This window comes from Condylura cristata, unplaced genomic scaffold (genome assembly GCF_000260355.1).
Source record: "Condylura cristata isolate star-nosed mole 26May11 unplaced genomic scaffold, ConCri1.0 scaffold00007, whole genome shotgun sequence".
NCBI lineage: Eukaryota > Metazoa > Chordata > Mammalia > Eulipotyphla > Talpidae > Condylura > Condylura cristata.
In genome coordinates, this window is record NW_004567108.1 from 42,106,955 (window position 1) to 42,127,644 (window position 20,690).

Consider the following 20,690-nt stretch of genomic DNA (forward strand, 5'->3'; position numbering starts at 1 on the left):
TGTTTTGTGTAGCTGGCACACTTTTTTTGTTTGTTTTAAGATCTATTTATTTATGCATACAGAACTGGGTGCAGACCAGAGGTATGGGGGTGAGAGGATTCACCAGAGGCAGAGTGGGGAACAGAACAGACAGATCACTGAAATACACTACTGAGGGGAGCAGCAGGTGGGACAGAAAAGGTCTGCCACCCCTACTGGCATACTTTTGTGGTATAATAAGGAAGTCAAACAGAGCCAGTTTTCAAACAAAATCTGTTTCCAGTTTTCAGAAGATTTTCCTCTGTTTTAGGCAGTAATTTCAATCAGTAGTCTAATTTAGATATATATCTCAGTTTTAGGTTATGACAAATCAATTTTACAGCAGTGTTGTATCATTAAGTCTAAGGTAAATAGGTTTTACTATGCCTCCCATTCTTAAAAATCTGTGGTCACTATACTGTTAATAAAAATTGTATATCTTTTGAAAATCAGGAAACAGCATTTTCAAAATCACTAGATCTGATCACCCTGTCAATTCATAGTACTCTAGTACAATACAGTCCTTTTTACCTATGACCAGCAAATACCCTTAATGATGACAATGTGTGATGACCCCACTTCAGCATTAAGATCTGTTTCTGGTTGCCCTGAATTTGGTTGCACTTTACCTAAGTCATTCACTGTCATTGTCCTATTCTAAACCTTAACGTCTAGAAACTTGTCCCTCCCCTCTCTTTGACCACTACAGTTTCCTTCTAAATCATTCATTTCTTATTACTGCTGATAAACTTTGAGTTCTTCACGCTTATATTTCTTCCACTAAAACCACTCCTGGTTTTACGTCCTTCAATTTGGTTTAGATTATATTAATTACCTTCACCTTTCCTGACACTTTTAAGTCAGACCTATTCTACAAAGCCTATTAATGTGGTACTCTTATCACCTGCCTTTTTTGTACTTGACTGCTGAATTCTACCAGAGAAAAATGACATATCCTTTTTGTTTAGAACCACCACAAACATACAGCATTCCCTCATCCTTGCTACATCTTCAATGATGCCTAGGAATCCAATTTATTCCTAGTCAGTTTTTGCTCCAACACCCAATCACTACCATACTTTCCTCCTAATGCCCCTTTTTCTTCAACCTCTACAGGCAATTTTGACTATGACTTCACTGAGGTAAGAAATGCAATAAAAACTTTGACTGATACTCCCTCTAAACATCCTCGTTTCTCCTAGCTACAAACTGTGTTTTGTGGATGCATACTTCAGCTTTTCTCCCTGTTTGACTGACTGTTCTAGATAGCTCTAAGATATATATTTCCATCTCTTTCAAATGTACCTACCATTACCCCTCTTTAAACTATGAACTTCGTTCAAGCAAGGATTTTTTTCCTTTTAAATATTTCACCATAACATAATGCATGGCACACTGCTGGTCAATAAAAAAAAAAAATGGGTAAATTAAAAACAAACTGTCTACTTTTAAAGTGTTATAAGACGGCAACCCAAGAACACTTTCTGGTTTATCTTTTACATTGACATTATGATACAAGCAAAATTTTTCTTGCAGCTGAAAAGAAATTCACCCACGTAAACATACCAATATAACTTAAGACTTGGTATTGTTATTGCAGTGTCCATCCTAAAAACACCCATGGTGAAACACTTTAAGAAGCACACAACCTCTAAGAGGACTCAGAATTTTATAAATGCATTTTGGGCTTTTCCACTGAAGACTCTTCTACTCTATATTAAACACACCTACAGGTTAAAAATTGAAAGTGGTTTTTGTCGTTTCTACTTTTCAGATCAGAATCTATGATCTCTTACAGGAAGAAACAGTAAGGGAATAGGGAATTAATTGCAAACACAGAAAAGAGGAGGCCAGATAAATTTGAATGATGAAAACAAAAACCAGAGATCAAAGCGTAAGTATACCCATGATCAGAATTGTTTAGAGCAGGGGAGGGGCCAAGCAAGTCTTTTCTGTAAATAACCAAAAAATAGATATTTCACCCTTTGGAAGGTCAGAAATAAAACTGGGGATAATGCATATACACTTAAATAAGGATAGGTATCCAACTTTCACAAGATTTTGGACACTTTTAAAATATATTAATAACTGAGTGCCATTCTTACAACACAGTACTAAAAACAAGACTGAAATTCTTTTGTTATTGTTGGAATAACATTTGGCTTAGGTGGGACTCAACATTAGTGTCTATTATCAAACTAATGCAAATTTTCATCTGTAAAAACTTTTTTTTAGCTCATATAAAAACAAACAGCAAGCCAGATTTGGGCCATGGACTAAACAATAGGTTTTCTCATAAACTTTATATAAAAATAGGCATACAATAATTTCAATAAAGGGATTAGATACTGGGACCTCCCTGGTGGCACAATTGGGTTAAAGCAAGCATTAAGAAGCTATTGCAGCCACTACCGCACAAGTTTGACCCCTGGCCAAGGAAGTGACCCACATGGTGCGGCAGACTTCTGCTCTACATGCTGCTCCTCTACAGTGTATTTCAATCAGTCCTCCTGTTCTGCTCCCCACTCTGTCTCTGGTGGATCCTCTCACGCCCCATACCTCTGGCCTGCACCCCAGTTCTGTATGCATAAATAAAAGCCAAAAATCTTTTTAAAAAAAAAAAGATACTAAGTAAAAAGTATAAAACACAAAGTTGGTTCTTTCCCTGAGGTTTCTATCAAAAGGCTTATTCATAGCTCAAAATCAGTGATATAGTCAGCAGGAAAAACCAGGCCTGAGTTAATACCATCCAAATAATTTCTGTGGTCCAATGAATGAAATGAGCATCAAGATGCCAGAACCTTAGTCTAGTAAGCCTGGGCATTCATAAAAGCATGAGGCAGATTACACCCTAAGAACAGTTTCACAGTGGGTGTAGTTCATCCCTCTTATCCCCATTAAGGATCAAGATAATGCAGAAATCTTAATGCATAAGGCTGTTGAGAGGATTAATAACTGTATACAGAGTATTAGGTAAACAAACACTTCTGTCTCTCCAAATACTTGAACTGTATTTCCCAACAGGTGCAAGACTAGTGGAAGAGGCTCACTGTTCAGTGTTCAGAGCTTCTTGTCTCCCAGAATAGCTGGTGGTCACATGATATGTATAGGAACTTGGGAGTCTTATGCTTGGCCATCAGCCACAATGTGGATTGCCTCCTGACAGCATTTTTGTCTTCCTCCCAGATACCAGCTTCAGTTTGGTCACATCATCTACCCTTGGGAACAAGTAGTACCCATTGCATCTGTGTGTTCTTAATATGTTGGTGGCTATCCCCATCCAGAAGTATATGCATCTAGTTGATGGAAAGACTGCAAACTATTGTTTCTCGCTTCCACAAATTATGAGGAAGGGGATTCCACCCTGAAGCACTCTTAGCTGTTGTATAACTAAGCCTTTTGGGATACCAGGGTACAATCTGGCACAGGGTCCAGGGAGCACATGCATCCCAGAACCATCTACTTTTTGCAGCACTTGTGTAGAAGCACTTCTGGCAGAGACAACAGTGGTGCTTTCTAGGAAGAAAGCCCCAAAGTGCTGCTGGTAGAGGGAGTTTATCAGCTATGTCATGTCTTGATGCCACTACGCAGTTACCTCAAAGGCTATGACAACACTGTAAGCAGCATGCTGGCCCTGATCTAGGGGGTATCCCACTCCTGTCTACTTTTATTGGAAACACTTTTACTGGAAAAGGAAGTATTATGACAGAAGACGTTTACAGAATTGCTCCCTGGAAGATCCTTCAATAATCCCACAACTGTGCATTATCCAGTTCACACACAAACCTGACTAGTTTATTGTTTGAATCATGCTTAGTTATTTCAGTATGAGTAAACTTAAAGAAAAAGCATTCTGAGGTTTATATGGTGGTAACAAAAGCAGGTAGGCAAATCACTAAAAACACATTAGTAAAATAAAAGGTCAAATATTAAATATGTCCTTCGAGACTGGTTTCATCTCAAGGGATAAATTAATTTTGTTTTAAAGAAGCTTTTTTGCAATGCTATCTGTACTTAATTTCTTTACATTTTCCACTTTTTTTTTTGGTAAATATTCTATGGCAATCAAAACAACAAAATAAAAAATAGGCATTCAAATTTTGCTTTTTCTACCCTTTGAAAAAACAAAAACCTATTAAATCTGGCCTAAGATTGTTTTTAAATCTTTAAATGATTGAAAAAACAAAATTTAAATTTAACTGTTCATAAATAAAATTTTATTAGGGCTCATCCATGTTTACAACTATTGCCACAGTAAAATGGCAGCACTGAGTAGCTGCAACAGAACTTACAGTCTACAAAGCTCACAATATTTATTAAATGGGCTTTCACTAAAGTAAGTTGGTAATCAGTGATATAGGACATTAAGGTGTCTATATGAAAAATTCATTCCATCATTCCTTATGTTTTAAGCGTTAGCATTCTATCTACCCACATAAAAAACAACTATTTGAATATATTATGTAGCCAATTACAGTATTACTAGAGAATTTCAGTCTTGATATTTTCTTGTATCCAGAATTACCTTCAGAGATGAAGAAAAGCACATAACTGAGACTAAGTAACAGTGACAAATGCAAACAAACATTCAAACATGTACCTATGACCTAGTTGGGTACTAGTTGGGGCATTTATTAATTTTATTTATTATTTATTATTATTCATTTATTCATTTATTATAGTTGGGATATTTATTCTGAACTTAATTTCTAAAGCACTTATTTCTATAAATTAATGCTCCAACACTGATTATCTAAAATTAAATAAACTGCATTTTGTGTAGATATGTATTTCCAAATTACATTGCTGAAACTGGGGTGAATTTAAATACAAAGAGGAGAAATTTTGCTTCTAAACTTACTATCTAAACTTTAATTACAGTCCCCCCAATGAATCAAACTATTTTTCATGTTACATCTCATAAGACTTAACTTGCAATTCAGTTTAAAAGTTAAAAGATTCACTTTAGGGCCCTCCCTGGTGGCACAGCAGGTTAAAGCACAGCACTAAGAAGCTAAAGCCACTTCAGCATGAGCTCGATCCCTGCCCCAAAGGTGATCCACATGGCAGAGCAGACCTCTCCTCATCCACCCACTGCTCCCTTCAACAGTGTACTTTGTCAGTCGGCCTGTTCTGCTCCCCTCTCTGTCTCTGGTGAATCCTCTCACCACCCCTGCACCTCTGGCCTGTACCCGAGTTCTGTATGTATAAATAAATAAATCTTAAAAAAAGTTTCACTTTACCCAAATAAATCTCATCAAATAAAGCCATAAAATAAGAATGTATCAAAGAAAGTCAATTTCTTCTTGCAAAAAGCAAGCTATAATTAGTCTAGACAAGTAATGACTTTTGATTTATCACTAGTTATGAAACAGAAGCTAAGGGATTTTAGTTCTTAACCTATCATTTCAAACTGTGCTAAATCTGCTACACTGTAAGCATAATAGCCAATTTGATTTTATCAAATATAGAGCTCAGTAATTTATATCCAATGTTTCTCGTCTTTAAAAAACTCTGTAAATTCATACTATTTTGATTTTAAGGAAACAAATTTAAGAGTCTATTAAACTTTTCTAATTTTATGAATTAAGACTGATGATTACCTTAGATATTTTTCCAGTAGTGTTTTAAGGTATTAAAAGTTGAACTTACAAAAAAAGTTTTGGTCATAAAGTTCTTCACAGGTTTCAGAAAGATACCCATATAAAAATTAAGTATGACATATAATATACTTTCTCTGTTTTTTTTCAGAACAATATATAAGAGAATATATATTAGAATATAAATACTAGAGTATAAATATAAATATTTATATCAGAATATAAATATATATATATTTTTTCAGAACAATATATAACAAAAAAAAACTTGCTTTTTAGTCTAAAAAACTTTCATACTTCAATTGTCATAGAAAAATGTGTGGCCAATATACAAAGGGTATATCCCCCTTTTATGGAAAAATTCAACAACTTGTAAAACTGACTGCCAGAATTCAGTAACAGATTACATACCGTGTAGATACAAATATTGAGTCTAAAATAACAGACATGAGCAAAATACTTCCAACAGTCTTAATTATACAACACTTAACATGCATTTTTAGCATTTATCCAAATATAATTTAGAAGAGAGATCTAAGGGCCCTCCCTTAGTAAAAGTCTTTGATAATTAAAAAAACTCACTTTCATACTTTTGTTGTCATTTGTGAGTTTTGTTTTGTTTTGTTTTAAAGAAAAGAGATTCTAAAGTTCCTACCGTCCTCAGTCCGTGGCTGCTGAGGGAACATGTAGTTAGTAAGCACCGTTTTCTGGGTTTCTGAATCAGTCTCTTTTTGAAGAGGAATCAGGGGCTTGGACTAGGAAAAGAAAATATATGTTTACATTTCAATAATCCTAAAGTAAATATAAATCTAAAAATTTCTCTAAATAAGTACTCACCTTTTTTTCTAGAGAATATCAATATGCAGTATAAAAAATTAAATATACATCATAAAATATTAAACACTGATTTGAAACTTGATGAAATATAAGATATAATTTAGTTTTTAGTGAAACAGTGTATTACACGTTCCACTCTGATACTGCTTGAAGCTCTCCTAATCTAAATATAATCATAGCCCAGTAATTATTAAGTGACAATAAAAATATAAAATAAGCCCTTTTGTTTTATGTTATGTGGCTTCTCTCTAGTATTCCCATTTTGGAGATACTTTTGTAGACAGTTAGCTGGCTAATTCCATCCTATAAGCTTACTCGCAGTTATACATTTCTCCCATGTACCCGCACTTCTTTGTTCTGTTACAAGTAAAACACCCTAGTATATTAAACATTTTCACTAAGAACTTTCCTTGACCTCAATTAAGAGAACTAGTAGTCCAACTTCCTTCTCTAAAAACTGAAGTCTTCCCATATACAGGAGGTTTATTCTATCACTTCTCATAAACCTTAGCCAGAAGTACAGATTAGGGTTTAAAAGTGCTATACAATCATTATTCTTCTTTCCTAAATATAAACACCTGTTCTTTTGAGGAACACAAACTCTGCTTCTATCACTCTATCTCTTTCTTAATATCCATGGACCTCATATGAATAATCACTAGTCCTGACTCTTTGATGACAAATGTAAAATGCAGAAGTTGGTGTCATGTTATTAACTGAGTGACTAAACTAGAACAACTTCAAGTAGAAGGTGGAATATTCAATGTTAGGCTGGGTGACTCTGAGACATCTACGTGGCAATGTTAACTTAATAGTAAGTTATTTGAAAGTGCAGTTCGGGAAAGACAACTGGATTGGAGAGATAGGTTAGAAATAATAATAGTTAATTCGATCTTTTTTACAGAAAAATATAGAGAAATTAAAGTAGAACCTAGAAAACCAAGAGGGCACCAATATGTAGCTCCCGATTCCATGGATTCCACTATTTTTGCTAATCAACCACACCAACATTGCACTCACTAAAACTTTCTACTTCATCACCATTATTCATTTTTTGTCTCTTTTTGTATTTCACTACAACAGCTGTCCTGACAGTTACAAAGATCTCTTTGCTGCACTGCTGTACTTCTTGTGCACCTAGTTTGCAAAGCTGCAACCAGAATCATTGCTATTGTGTGCTTTCTCTATATCATACAGCTGAGAAAATTAGTACAACTGCAAATTTGTGGTGCCTCAACTTCATTTGGGCTCTCAATATTGCCTGATAAAATCTTCTAAAAAATTCAAGAACTGCTAAGCATTTGCAAACTATGACATTCTAACAGCTTTACCATGTATATTCTTAGACCTTTTTCTCACAAACTTCAGAACCAACATACTTTCAAGAAGAATTCCTGTTGGAACTTCTGCTTCTATCAGTATACCCACCAGTTATACAACTCCCTTTTACACCCTCAACATTTTTCTCTAGTCTAAAATTCTAATATTAAGAGTCTTCTTACTCTGCCCCTCATCACCAATTTCTTTATGCTCCATTGTTTCTGTACCATCCATTCTTCTATGACTCTGTTCTTTCACTTATTTATTACTTAAACTACTTCAATTTGACGTCAGACATTTATCTGTAAAATTACATTAATTATAGGACCTCCCTGGTGGCAGAAGGGGTTAAGTTTCAGCACTATGAAGCTATCAGCAGCTACTACAGCACTAGCTCCATTCCCAGCCAGGTAGGTGATCCACATGGCACAGCAGATCTCTACTGTCTTGCTCGATGTTCCCCCCGTCATTCCTCCTGTTCTGCTCCCCACTCTGTTTTTGGTTAATCCTCTCACCACCTCCCCACCATAACCACCAATGTGCCTCTGCCTAAAACCCCGGCCCTTCTATGTATAAATATTTTTTTAAAAATTACATAAGCTACAGTGAAGATAAGTTGGCAAGTTAAATATACTGCCAAATATACTGTTTTTCATATTTTATTTGAACTGACCTCCTTCAAAATCAGTTGCTTCATCCTTGACTTGAAACCACATTATACAGTTTTCCTATCTCTGGCCATCTATTAATCGATCAGCCACTTAATAACGTTGAGTATTCCTCAGGATTTATCCATTACTAACATTAAAGAAATAACTTTACGAATTCCTTTAAGGAAAAAAATTAAAAGCTCTGAAACTGCTACATAGAAAAAGTTGAACATACCATCTTATGCCACGATATTTTTAAATTGATAAATTTTACAAATAAGCAAATGGAATAAATCTAGTATAGCCCTAGAAACAAAAGAAAATTATGACTTCAGAAGCAATTTTGTCAGTGAAATATTCAAGAGCAACTTATTTTCATAACTCAATCAAATTTTTTCATATACCCTCTGTAGCAAAACAACTGTTTCATACTATAAGGCAGTTTCTCTAGCTAAACTGTGAGGAAAATAAAGTTCCCCGCCACTCCAATTTTTACTTTAATGTAATTAACAAATGGAGAACAAGGAGAGAAGAATGAACCACTGTAAAATGAAGAAATTTTATTAGTTTCACCAAAATGAGTCACCTGGCATAACTTGCTGGCACGGATTTATCTACAATAGTGCTATTATACTAAAAGCATGCTCAAAATCAACAGCTTTATTTCATTCATATAGTAAAAAATTGTCATTAAGTCACGACTCCTGCAAATGCTTTCTAAATCTAGCCATAAGATGTCAGATCAAGTTACAAATGTAAATATTCAATTAGAGTTGATAGTTCGCAGTTCCAGCTTTACACTTTCAATAGATGCCGTATTTGTATCATCCTTAATAACAGCAAAGGTATCATCATTTTAATATTTCCTTCCTAAACTTACCTAACAAATACTATAGAATAATCCAGAAGTGTGGCTCCAAGTCAACTTAAGGTTTTCAGAATACTAGTAAGAATCAGGTAGATAAAGACTCCACAGTAAAAAGTTTGATGAAAAGATTGTTCTGAGACATGTTTCTTTACTATAGTAATCCACAGGATTACTAACATTAATTCAAAAGAGAATGTAATTTACTACATTCTCAAATGAAATATGATTATGCAACATATGAACAGCAGATGAGACTAGTATAAGCCACTATTTGGGAAAATATAGCTTTTAAGACATTGTTACAAAGCAATAATTTACTTTAAAAGTCAGCAACTGAAACGGGGGGTGGAGGAGGGAAGTGCACGGGACTATGGTGATGGCACACGGGTGACTCGGTGATGGGAAACCCACGGGGATTACAATGGAGATTGAAAATAAAAGTACAAAATGATGTAAAAATAAACTATGGTATTTTTTTAAAAAGTCAGTAATTGTACATTATTTTGTTTACAAAATTTACCATTGAGAACTATCAGAAAATAGATAAAGAATAATAAACATGTTAAACATGAAGTAAAAATAAGGACAGTTTATTACCTATAAAGCATTAACATTCAAAGACCATAACACAAATGTAAATTTAGCTAGAACACTAAGCTATATTCATAGTCCTGACTTTCTTGACTTCCATGCACTTTAATACATTTAAATCAAGCTGTCATCATCCCATTTATTCCACTAATAATGTGCTTCTCAAGGTCAGTAATTAAGCCTATCTTTACAAAACCAGTGGTGTGTGAGCAACATCTGACACAGTTGAACCTTCTTCAAGGACTTTCAGGCGATTCTCTAGATAAAAACAATCTCCAGGTTGGCTATCCCTCTTTCTCTTTTTAGGGTCCCTTCTATCATTGAGCTTAATCTTTAGCCTTCTTTTTTATCCTCTCTCCCTACTAATATAATTCCACTAATATAATTCTACTAATATAATTCTCATATAATTCCATGATGTTATTAAATCTTTTTTATAATGCTGACTCCCAAAGCTTGTCTTCAGTAAATATCTGAGTAACAAGCTTAGCTATTGATAGAATATTCCTACTTTAACATGTCAAAAATCAAGCTATTAAGTTTACTTTTTTTCTCTGTTTTTCCCTTTTTTCCAGGAAACAGTAATCCCAATATTCTACTTCTTCAGTTAAAAAACCTTAACAGGAGAATTCTCCCTGGTGGTGCAATGGGTTAAAGCATGGCACTATGAAGCTCTCCGAAGCCACTGCAGCATGATGAGTTCGATCCCTGGCCAAAGAGTTGCCCCACACGGCGTGGCAGACCTCTTCTGACCTGCCAGTTGCTCCCCTCAGCAGTGTACTTTGTCAATCTACCTGTTCTGCTCCCCAGATACTACTCTGACTCCGGTAAATCCACTCACTGCCCCGCACCTCTGGCCTGTACACCAGTTCTGTAAAGCATAAATAAATAAATACCTAAAAAAATAAAAATTAAAAAAAAAACCTTAACAGTAATATCTATTTCTGTTTTTCTCTCAAGCTCCACAATCAATTCATTAGTAAGTTCTCTGGCAATAACTTCAAAATACACCATAAATCTGAATTCTTCTTGCCATTTTTTATTATTTATTCAAGCCCAGCAATTATCTCCTTCTGTAAAATTACTGTAACAATTCCCTGCTCCTCATATCCAGTATTCCATTCTCACCTTTAGTATCCACAATCTATTCCTCACAAATAGTGAGGAAGATCTTTTAAATATGTTTCATTGTGTCATTTTCTGGCTCATAATACTTCAACAGATGTCTGTCTGAGAGTAAAAGTAGTAACTATGATGGTCTATGCTGGGTCCATGTATTCTAGCTCCAACTTTCCTCTCTGATCTACTTTTCACAATTCTCTCCCTTGCTTATTATATCCCAGCTCTCTAAGGTTTTTACCTATTCCTCAAATACAATAATCATTACATAATTAGAGCCTTTATGCTTAGTATTTTTAAAATGCATTCCTTCTTCCTACTCACATCCCCAGTCTATGCATGGCTCACTCTTAATTTCATTTGAGATTCCACTGCACTGCTTTCTTGAGAGATATTTCCTAAACCATCCTATTTTTAAAAAGGATGTTTTCTCCAACATACTATTATTTTTCTATGCCTATCAAATTGTTTTTCTTTGTCATATTTAAACATTACTACATATGTATGACTTTTCTGAATTTCATGAGAATATAAACTGAAGAAGAATGTAGGGTAACTTATTTTTTGCTACAAATATATCAAACTCCCAGAACAGTTCATGGCCTATTGTAAACTTTCAATAAATGTGTGTCAACCAAAGAAAATCCAGGGAAAAATTATTTTCAAAAGTTTTCCTTTACATATAATACATTTTAAATGTGTAGATTACTGCTCATAAATGAACCTAATGTAACTAGAATACATAACTACAAAGTACAGTAAGAATTACACTAATTTTAAAAAGTAGAATGCCAACCTGATTATCTGAGAGCCACATAGCAGTCAATTGTTGAAGTTTTGTAAAACTAAAGGGTAAATTCTTTAATCTGTAGGAAAAGTAAAAACAAAACAAATGAGATTTATTAAAATACATGAACTTAATGGTTTTCTAAACAATGTTATATTACTACATATAAATAGTTAACTCCAGAGAGAATCCAAAAAAGGTCTTTTATATAGTACGTACGACAAAATATTATCTAATTTTCATTTTAGAACTATAAATTTTCAATTGAGTCAATTCTGCTGTGTGAAAATGGGTTATCTAAATCCCTCAAAATATTGTCTACATAGAAAACATTTTAGTTGTCCCTACTACAAAGATAACACATTAAATAAGGTCTCACAAATTTATTTGTACTTAGAAAGAATAAACTTTTTAAGGAAGGGTTCCCAGTGACAGCTTCTTATAAAAACTGCATTGTTCTACATTTTAAGTCTGCACCCAAGAAGACAATTTTAACATCATAATGAGTAAAAACAAAGTAATATCAATACTCACCAGAAGGCAAAGTTAGAATAGTATCCTACTGAAACAAAATGTCTAATGCTACCCAAGCCTATCTTTCTTTCAAAGCAATTTGTTGCTACTAACAGCAAACTATTAATTAAAGGGGCAGTGGTTTTCCTAAATAAAATTAAATATAACATGCTAATTAGTCAGAAAACTAGATTTAAAAGTGTATGCATCTAAGGTGTGATACTCTGCCTCTGAATCATAGTGTTATAACAAATGTTACCTCAAAAAAAAAAATGTAAACTATCTTATAAGCTATGTGAGTCACCAAGAATCCAATTCTTAATTCTGCAATTCAAGAATTGGGAATACCTGGTATATTACTTCATAAAGTTATTTGGAACACTTTGTAAGATAATATGAAAGCAAATGTAAAAATGCTCTGCAAATGTTCTTTTATCATTCATATCTTCACATCAGGAAAAGTTAGACAATCTGTTCTTTTTTTTTTTTTTTTTTTTAAAGATTTATTTATTTGTGCATACAGAACTGGGGTACAGGCCAGAGGCTCAGGGATGGTGAGAGGCTTCACCAGAGACACAGTGGGGAGCAGAACAGGCAGATCGATGAAGTACACTGCTGAGAGGAGCAGTGGGTGGGTCAGGAGAGGTCTGCCACACCATGTGGTCACCTCCAGGGCAGGCGGGGATCAAACTCACGCAGAAGCGACTTTAGATTCTCAGTGCTATGTTTTAACCCGCTGCACCACAAGGGAGGGCCTAGACAATCTGTTCTTAAGCACTGTTCCTACTGAGTGACCCCAGCCAGTTATTAGCTCTGTATCTTGGCTGTGCCATCTAAAATTATGAGAGTGCACACCTTATCATAGAAAATTTCCACCTAGAAAAATACTATCATTAGATTAAAACCACTCTGTTGACCAGCAAAATTATGGGAAAGATCTGACTTTTGGAATTAAAAAAAGTTACCATAAAAAGAGACTAGTGGTTGTATAGGTAAAGCTGACAAAAAATATACTGTGACAAATAACCATAGTATGATGATTAACACCAGGTAAAACTAGGTCATTCTTTCAGATGAAAACTCAATATTAAAAAAAAAACAAACATGTTTGGAGGCTCCTCAAACTGCTAAACATGGAGCTTCCCTATGACCCAGCAATCCCACTCCTAGGTATCTACCCAAAAGACACAAAAACACTGATTGAAAAAGATACTTGTACCCCCATGTTTATTGCTGCTTTATTTACAATTGGAAAAACATGGAAGCAGCCCAAATGCCCAAAAGTAGATGACTGGATTAGAAAGATGTGGTACATATATACAATGGAATATTACTCAGCAACCAAAAAAGAGAAACACATGTCTTTTGCAGCAACTTGGATGGAGCTGGAAAAGATCATGCTTAGTGAGATAAGCCAGAAAGAGAAAGAAAAATACCGGATGGTTTCACTCATAGCAGGAGTATAATGGACCAGGCGAGAAAATAACAAAAATAATGAACAACCATAGACCAGAGACATTCTGTGGGGGTGGAGTGGGGAATGGGATCAAAAACGGGGGGGGAGAGGGGGGGAGGGAAATGCACGGGACTATGGTGATGGCACAGGGGTGATTTGGTGATGGGAAACCCGTGGGGATTACAATAGAGATGAAAAAAAAATGTGCAAAATGATGTAAAAATAAACTTTTTAATAAAAAAAAAAAAAATCAAAAAAAAAACAAAACATGTAATGGCCTGAGTTTGATCCCTGCCCCAGGAGATAATCCACATGATGCAGCAGACCTCTCCTGTCTCGAACACTGTTCCCCTTAGCAATGTATGTCAATAATGCAATGTATGTCAATATTCTCCCCACTCTGTCTCTGGTGAATCCTTTTACTCCCTGCACCCCGGCCTACACTCCAGCTCTTCTACACAAAAGCAAACAAAAAACAATGAATATGCATTAGATTTCCTATATCACGTATAATGAAACTTTAATTTCATCCAAACAGTGGCTTCTATAGATCAATGGATGAACATATTACTACAAACCTATTGTCACTTAAATTAATGACTTTTAATTTCTGCATGTCCCCCATTTCCTCTGGAAGTGTCTCAAGTTTATTAGAATGAAGAAACAGCACAGTTATATTTTTCCAGTTTCCAATCTGAAAGAGAAACAAATTTAGCGATCAAAATTTTGTACTATTTCTTGATGTAAGTATAATATCATTTTCAAAAATATTATGAAAAATATTCTTCTGACTTACAGAAGGAATTACCCTATTTTCCATATTCAATTATATTCTTCATAAAAAAGGACAGTATTCAGACATCTCTTGTAAATCAACATACTTACTCAGAAAACAATTAGTTGCCTAGTTATTTCTGAGTGAAAATAAAACCACATGCAATAGCTATAACAAGTAATTAGGAAAAAATAAAATAGACATTGTAAAACACAGTACCTCTGGTGGTAACTGTTGTAAGTAATTATGATCTGCAGCAAAAGTTCTTATATTAGTAAGCTGACCAATAGATGAAGGCAAAGCTTCAACTTCATTGAAGCTACAATCCAGCTCTTCTATTGATACTAACCTTTAATTAAAAAAAAAAAAAAGAAATCATATATAGAATCCAAAACTTAGGAACACAAGAACATTTGAATTTGACTTTAACAAACCTACTAAAATTCTCTTTCCATTAAGCTAAATTTCACTAACAAAATTAGGCTTACTTTTATTGTAAATATACTCAGCCTACAACCAATTGCTTACTTAAGTGTTTATGGAATTGTCTTCATGCAACTGATAACATACATGGTCTGAAAATATACATGGTCTGTTGAACTAAAAGTAGAATCTTCTAGTTCTTTTAATTCATAAAAACCTTACCCTCCTATGGAGTCTGGAAGATACATTAATTGATTTTCATCTATTTTAAGAGTTGTTACATTCTTCAAAGAACCTATTGAGGAAACAAATCATATACATTTTTCAGCAAGAACTAAGAAGTCAATTAACAGTGAATTTAAACATACATTAATCTGACATGCACCATAAACAACTTTCTCAATCAACTTTTGCAAAAGAAACACAATTTCAAACCCATCATTCTCTATTTCCCTTATCCCTATACTTTTAATTTCACCTACACATCACATTTAGCTATTTAATCTCCACTAAAATATGAGTATTTTAAGTGTAGACTTTTTGTCTACTTTGCTCACTGTTGTGGCACTTAAAACAATGGCATGGAACAGGGAAGACACACATTAATATTTAATGCATTAAGAAATGGGTAGTATGAAGGTAATTTTCATAGGTACATAAAAATTATTCTACTCACTACATCTACTAAATACTAAAACAATAAAATGGAATTTAGTTTAAAATTATAAGTGCTGAATAAATTTTAGCACAATTTGCAAAGTGTAACTGAGTTACAACAACTATGTAATTCAACTGAAAACTATGTATTTTGGTATTAATATTTAAGTATCTTGCCACAGAGATGCTAAAATTTAGGTTTGTGGGTTTTTAATCAAAATAATTCTATTTCCTTGATGCAGCATCACATAAGCCAACTATGCAAATATAGACTCAGTAACAACTGTCGCGTTCTTTCTTATAGGACTTGTTCAAATGGTCTGAGAGTCCATTTGACATAAGACTGGAAAAAGTTACCAGATAAGGACTATAATCAAGCTAAGGCAAGTTAGGGTAAATTATCTTCCTTTTACAGAATTCAAATTTTATTACAGTTATAAAAATAAAATCTCTTGAGGATAAAGAAAAACATGGTAGTATCAACAAAGGAGTAAATTGTGTAATTAATCATATAAAGAAAAAATTGGAAGATCTGTGGTTGTGATCGTACAGTAAAACTATCTCAAAACAAATAAAATTTGATATATGGAAACAGTGAATAAAAGAAAGCAACACAGAAATTTAATCTGTCAAATTTTATAGTTAAGTAAAAATAAATTAAATATATTAAGAAGAGATACAAACCAATGGTCTCAGGAAGCTGTTGAAGTGAATTGCTTGATAACAGAAGATCCTGAAGGTTTTCACATGCTGAAATTCCTTCTTCTACCATTTCAATATTATTTTTAGAAACATCCAAATATGTGAGCTGTTTCAAACTACCAATAAACTATAGGACCCCCCCCCAAAAAAAAGAAATCTAATTACTAACTCAGCATTAAGAAATTTATAAAAAGTTTAGGTAACAAACTAAGTTGCAATTCATAATTAAACATTTAAATGAGAGAGATTCATGAGCTTTTAAAATGACAATAACATATTCAGTAACAGTGCTTCTACACTAAAAGCAGTTACTACAAATTTTTAGCCCAATGGACATAAACTTGAGACTATTTTACAAAATTTTATAGTGTGTATTTTTCTATTTTAAGCAAGAGTGTGTTGATAGTAATACAAAATCTAACTTAACTGTTTATCATCTGACAGTATTACCAATTAAGTAACCACCCACTATGTTTTTCTTTACTAATTGAAAATAATTTGAAAACCCACAGTTCAAAAGAACTATATAGAATAGACAGCACTAAGCAAAACCACTGAAAATTTTATATACATACCCCTGGAATAAAAGTCAGTCTATTACCATCCATCCAAAATTCTTTCAATCCACTTAACTGCTCAAGTACTTCAGGCTGTATAGACAAGAGAAAAAATTTTGTAGTTTATTTGAATATCTTCATTTATCAAAAAAAGCCCCTAGGAATTTCTAGTAACTTATAGTTAAAATATTAAGATGTGTGGGCCCTCCTTGGGGGCGCAGAGGGTTAAAGCACAGCACTAAGAAGCTAAAGCCACTTCCGCATGAGTTTGATTCCTGCCTGCCCTGGAGGAGATCCACACTGCGAGGCAGACCTCTCCTGACCCCGTCTACTGTTCCCCTCAGCAGTGTACTTTGTTGATCTGCCTGTTCTGCTCCCCTCTCTGTCTCTGGTGAATCCTCTCACCCTCCACATCTCTGGCCTGTACCCCAGTTCCATATGAATAAATAAATAAATATTTTTTTAGAAAAAAAATTAAGATGTGGTCAAGATTCAAGCCTTTCTATTCGATTATAGATCTTACAGTATTATAAAAGGAAACTCAAGTAGACCTCCCGTAAAATTACATAAAACTGGCCCCTCCCGGGTGGTGCAGCAAGGTAAAGCATAGCACTAAGAAGCTAAAGCCACTTTTGCAAGAGTTCGATCCCCGCCTGCCCTGAGCTGACCCACATGGCGTGGCAGATCTCTCCTGACCCGCTCGCTGCTTCCCTCAGCAGTATACTTTGCTGTCGTATCTGCCTGTTCTGCTCCCCACTCTGTCTCTGGTGAATCCTTTCACTGTCCCTGCACCTCTGGCCTGTACCCCAATTCTGTATGCATAAATAAATAAATCTTAAAAAAAGAAAAGATTACATAAAACTTATTTCAGTTTTTGGTAATAAACTCTTACACAATTAATGTAAGAAGTAGTTTGCAAGTGTACAATAAAGAATTATTTCCTGTATGAAGGAAGATTTAGTGTTTTTGGAAATCTTCAGGGGGAAAATCACAAAAATATTTCCTCGTGACTAATGGGAGAAATCAATGTGACATGCATGTTAAATATCCAATAATAAAGGAAAGGTAAGTAAGTCAAGGCATAATCACACAATAGAGCATATTCTATTACTTTAAACCCCTAGCAATTCAATGATGAATACTAATTATAATATGTGTTAAAGGCAAAAAAAATCAGCCAGAGTTGTAACTACCTTCAGTATTTAGACAAAATTTGATAACTGGGAATCTACCCTTAGCATTCTTCAAGGATATTTGTGTGATTGTACAAATTTTGTCCAGTCCACTATGGTGACACTGAGTTATCATCACATCTAATCACACTAACATTAATTCATCAAAAGCATGTCATTCAGATTTTCACAAACAAGAACTCTAGTTAAAACTTAGCTCAAAGCAATATCCTTGGTCCTTTACCTGCTGTAATTCTATTAGTGAATTTTTAAAAATATACGTTATACGACCAAATTAGTACAAAACTGGTGATTCTGAATGTTGTTCTGGTTCATAAAATTAGTTAAAACCTAGGAATTTTCAAGTAGTTAATACAGAAATGGCTAACACATATAAAATAAAAATTAAAAAGTACCATAGCTAGAAAATTTGGGAAGGGGGAATTTTTGGGGGGAGTAGAATTTTGTTCTACTCCCTACTCTGTCTCTGGTAAAATTCTCTCACCCCCTGTACCTCTGGCCTGTACCCCAGTTCTATATGCATTAGTAAACCTTTAAAAAAAAAAAAACCAATCACATCATAAAACCATCATAAGCCATCTTCAACTAAAACATAATAAAGCATACAAAAGATTTATAAAAAGAGGTATGGCAGACCTCTCCTGACCTGCCCTCTGCTCCCCTCAGCAGTGCATTTCAGTACATCTGCCTATTCTGCTCTCCACTCTGTCTCTGGTGAAATCTCTCACCACTATCCCCCCCCAACCTCTGGCTGTACTCTAATTCTTGTATGCATAAATAAATAAATCTTAAAAAAAAATAAAAGATTTATTTTAAAAAGCATAATTTACCTACAAACACTAGCCCCTCCACTGACTTTCAGCTGAAAAGCTAAAAAGAGTGAGCAAATGTACAATATCTATTCGAATCCACTGGTCTGTATGTCTATTCTTATTCCAGTACCATGCAGTTTTGATTATTATGGCTTTGTAGTACAGCTTAAAGTTTGGGATTGTAATGCCTCCATTTTGATTTTTCTTAGACATGAGGGTTTTGGCTATTCGAGGTTTTTTGTTGTTCCATATGAATCTCATCAACAGCAAATGTACAATATCAAGACAGATTGCAGAGCTGAAAATTCCTGTTCTTGAGACAATCATCTGAAATCTACCACAATTAAAAAAAAAAAAAAAAACCTTGGACACTTGATGCAAAAAGTTCTTATAATGATAATACTCAGCTTTTTAAAAAAATCTAGTTCGTTTTCTGAGTTATTGTAACAGAATTGAATAAAGACAAAAAATTGCTTACATAGTCCTTTCCTTTTTGATTCAGCATCATAATACATTTTGCATACAAAGCAAAACACAATGTAGATGTCTCCTTACCAACTGAAAAATAATAGGTGTTTTGATTTTCTCAATGATTTTCTCTTTAACTATTAAGAAAAATTACAAATAAATACCTATCATTACATTCCTAAGCAATTTTGTCGTAGAAGTACTATTCCTGATACATTCTAGCCTGATAAAAGGTTTCTCCTCCTTATAACCACTCATGCTTTGTGCTCTTTATACCTTTTAGCTACTTCTATGACAGTTTCTCACTAATTTTACATTTTAGCCTTCATTTTTATTAAATGTATTTCTCTAGCTGATTAATTTCCCCCTCAAAAGTGTTTATATGTCTTTACACCTTATCTTATACTTTAAAAAAATTCAAAGAAATAAACATATAAATCTTCACATTTTGATCTTGATCACATACATGTAAAAGAGTTATGGGTAAGGAAACTGCTCAGAACTTACCACTTCTGTGAATTCATTACTTCCCAAATCCAGTCTTTCCAGCTGGGTCAGTCTATTCATAGTTCTATTCACAAGAGATTAATAAGAATTAAGAATATAAAAAAATCATTACATGGAAGCTCTCAAAATTAATAGTGTAAGTCATTCTTACGTAATATCTAATGATGTACAGGCACTCACATGTAGACAAAATACAAATAATGTTCTAGTAAAGTTAAAAAAAGTTATATTTAACTTCTAGTTAAAATGAAGTAAGTTATCAATTATTTTCTAATTTCATTTCTCATCAGGTTTTCACTTCTATTGTTAAGAAGTAATCAGAATATTTAAACCCAGAGGCCAAAATATTAATAACTGATTTTTTCCTCACAGGGGAAGTTTCATAAAGTACAAGTTAATTAATGAATTATGGCTGGTTGCTTCATAGTAATTACTATCATTTCTCAGGATCAATTATGTATATATGAAACTTGAAGGTAAATTAACTCTGAAAATATTAAAAATTCTAAGAACAATAAATACTGTTCCACACATTTTAAAGTTGAATTCAATACAATTCAATATAGTTTTATAAGAATCAGAAATATAATTACGAGTCATTTAAGTTAAAGCTGTAATATATTCCAAATTTTCAACTCATTATCAACATTTTCCTACAACTATACTACAAACTGATTTCACAATAAAATAAATTAAGATGTACTTATATTTCTTGTTTCATAAAGGCATTTCTTCAACTAAGCTATTGCTAGTAAGTTCATATGCACATTTATGCTTATAAACTGTTATGTTAACAAAAACCTATTATTTAATTACCCATTAAAAGGTCATACACGA

At 33.8% G+C, this 20,690-nt stretch overlaps 1 protein-coding gene across 5 annotated transcripts in view; it reads right to left on the reverse strand.

The window, feature by feature from the left end:
- Positions 1-20,690, reverse strand: part of ERBB2IP (erbb2 interacting protein) — a 106,600-nt gene that overhangs the window by 33,939 nt on the left and 51,971 nt on the right. For all 5 annotated transcript variants that reach the window (XM_004678248.2, XM_004678253.2, XM_004678250.2 and 2 more), the window contains 8 exons: positions 19,854-19,917; positions 16,892-16,966; positions 16,299-16,443; positions 15,180-15,252; positions 14,754-14,883; positions 14,338-14,453; positions 11,800-11,869; positions 6,274-6,373 (listed from right to left, as the gene is read on the reverse strand). In XM_004678248.2, the coding sequence (XP_004678305.2) occupies positions 6,274-6,373; positions 11,800-11,869; positions 14,338-14,453; positions 14,754-14,883; positions 15,180-15,252; positions 16,299-16,443; positions 16,892-16,966; positions 19,854-19,917 (773 nt within the window). The remainder of the gene's footprint in view (positions 1-6,273; positions 6,374-11,799; positions 11,870-14,337; positions 14,454-14,753; positions 14,884-15,179; positions 15,253-16,298; positions 16,444-16,891; positions 16,967-19,853; positions 19,918-20,690) is intronic.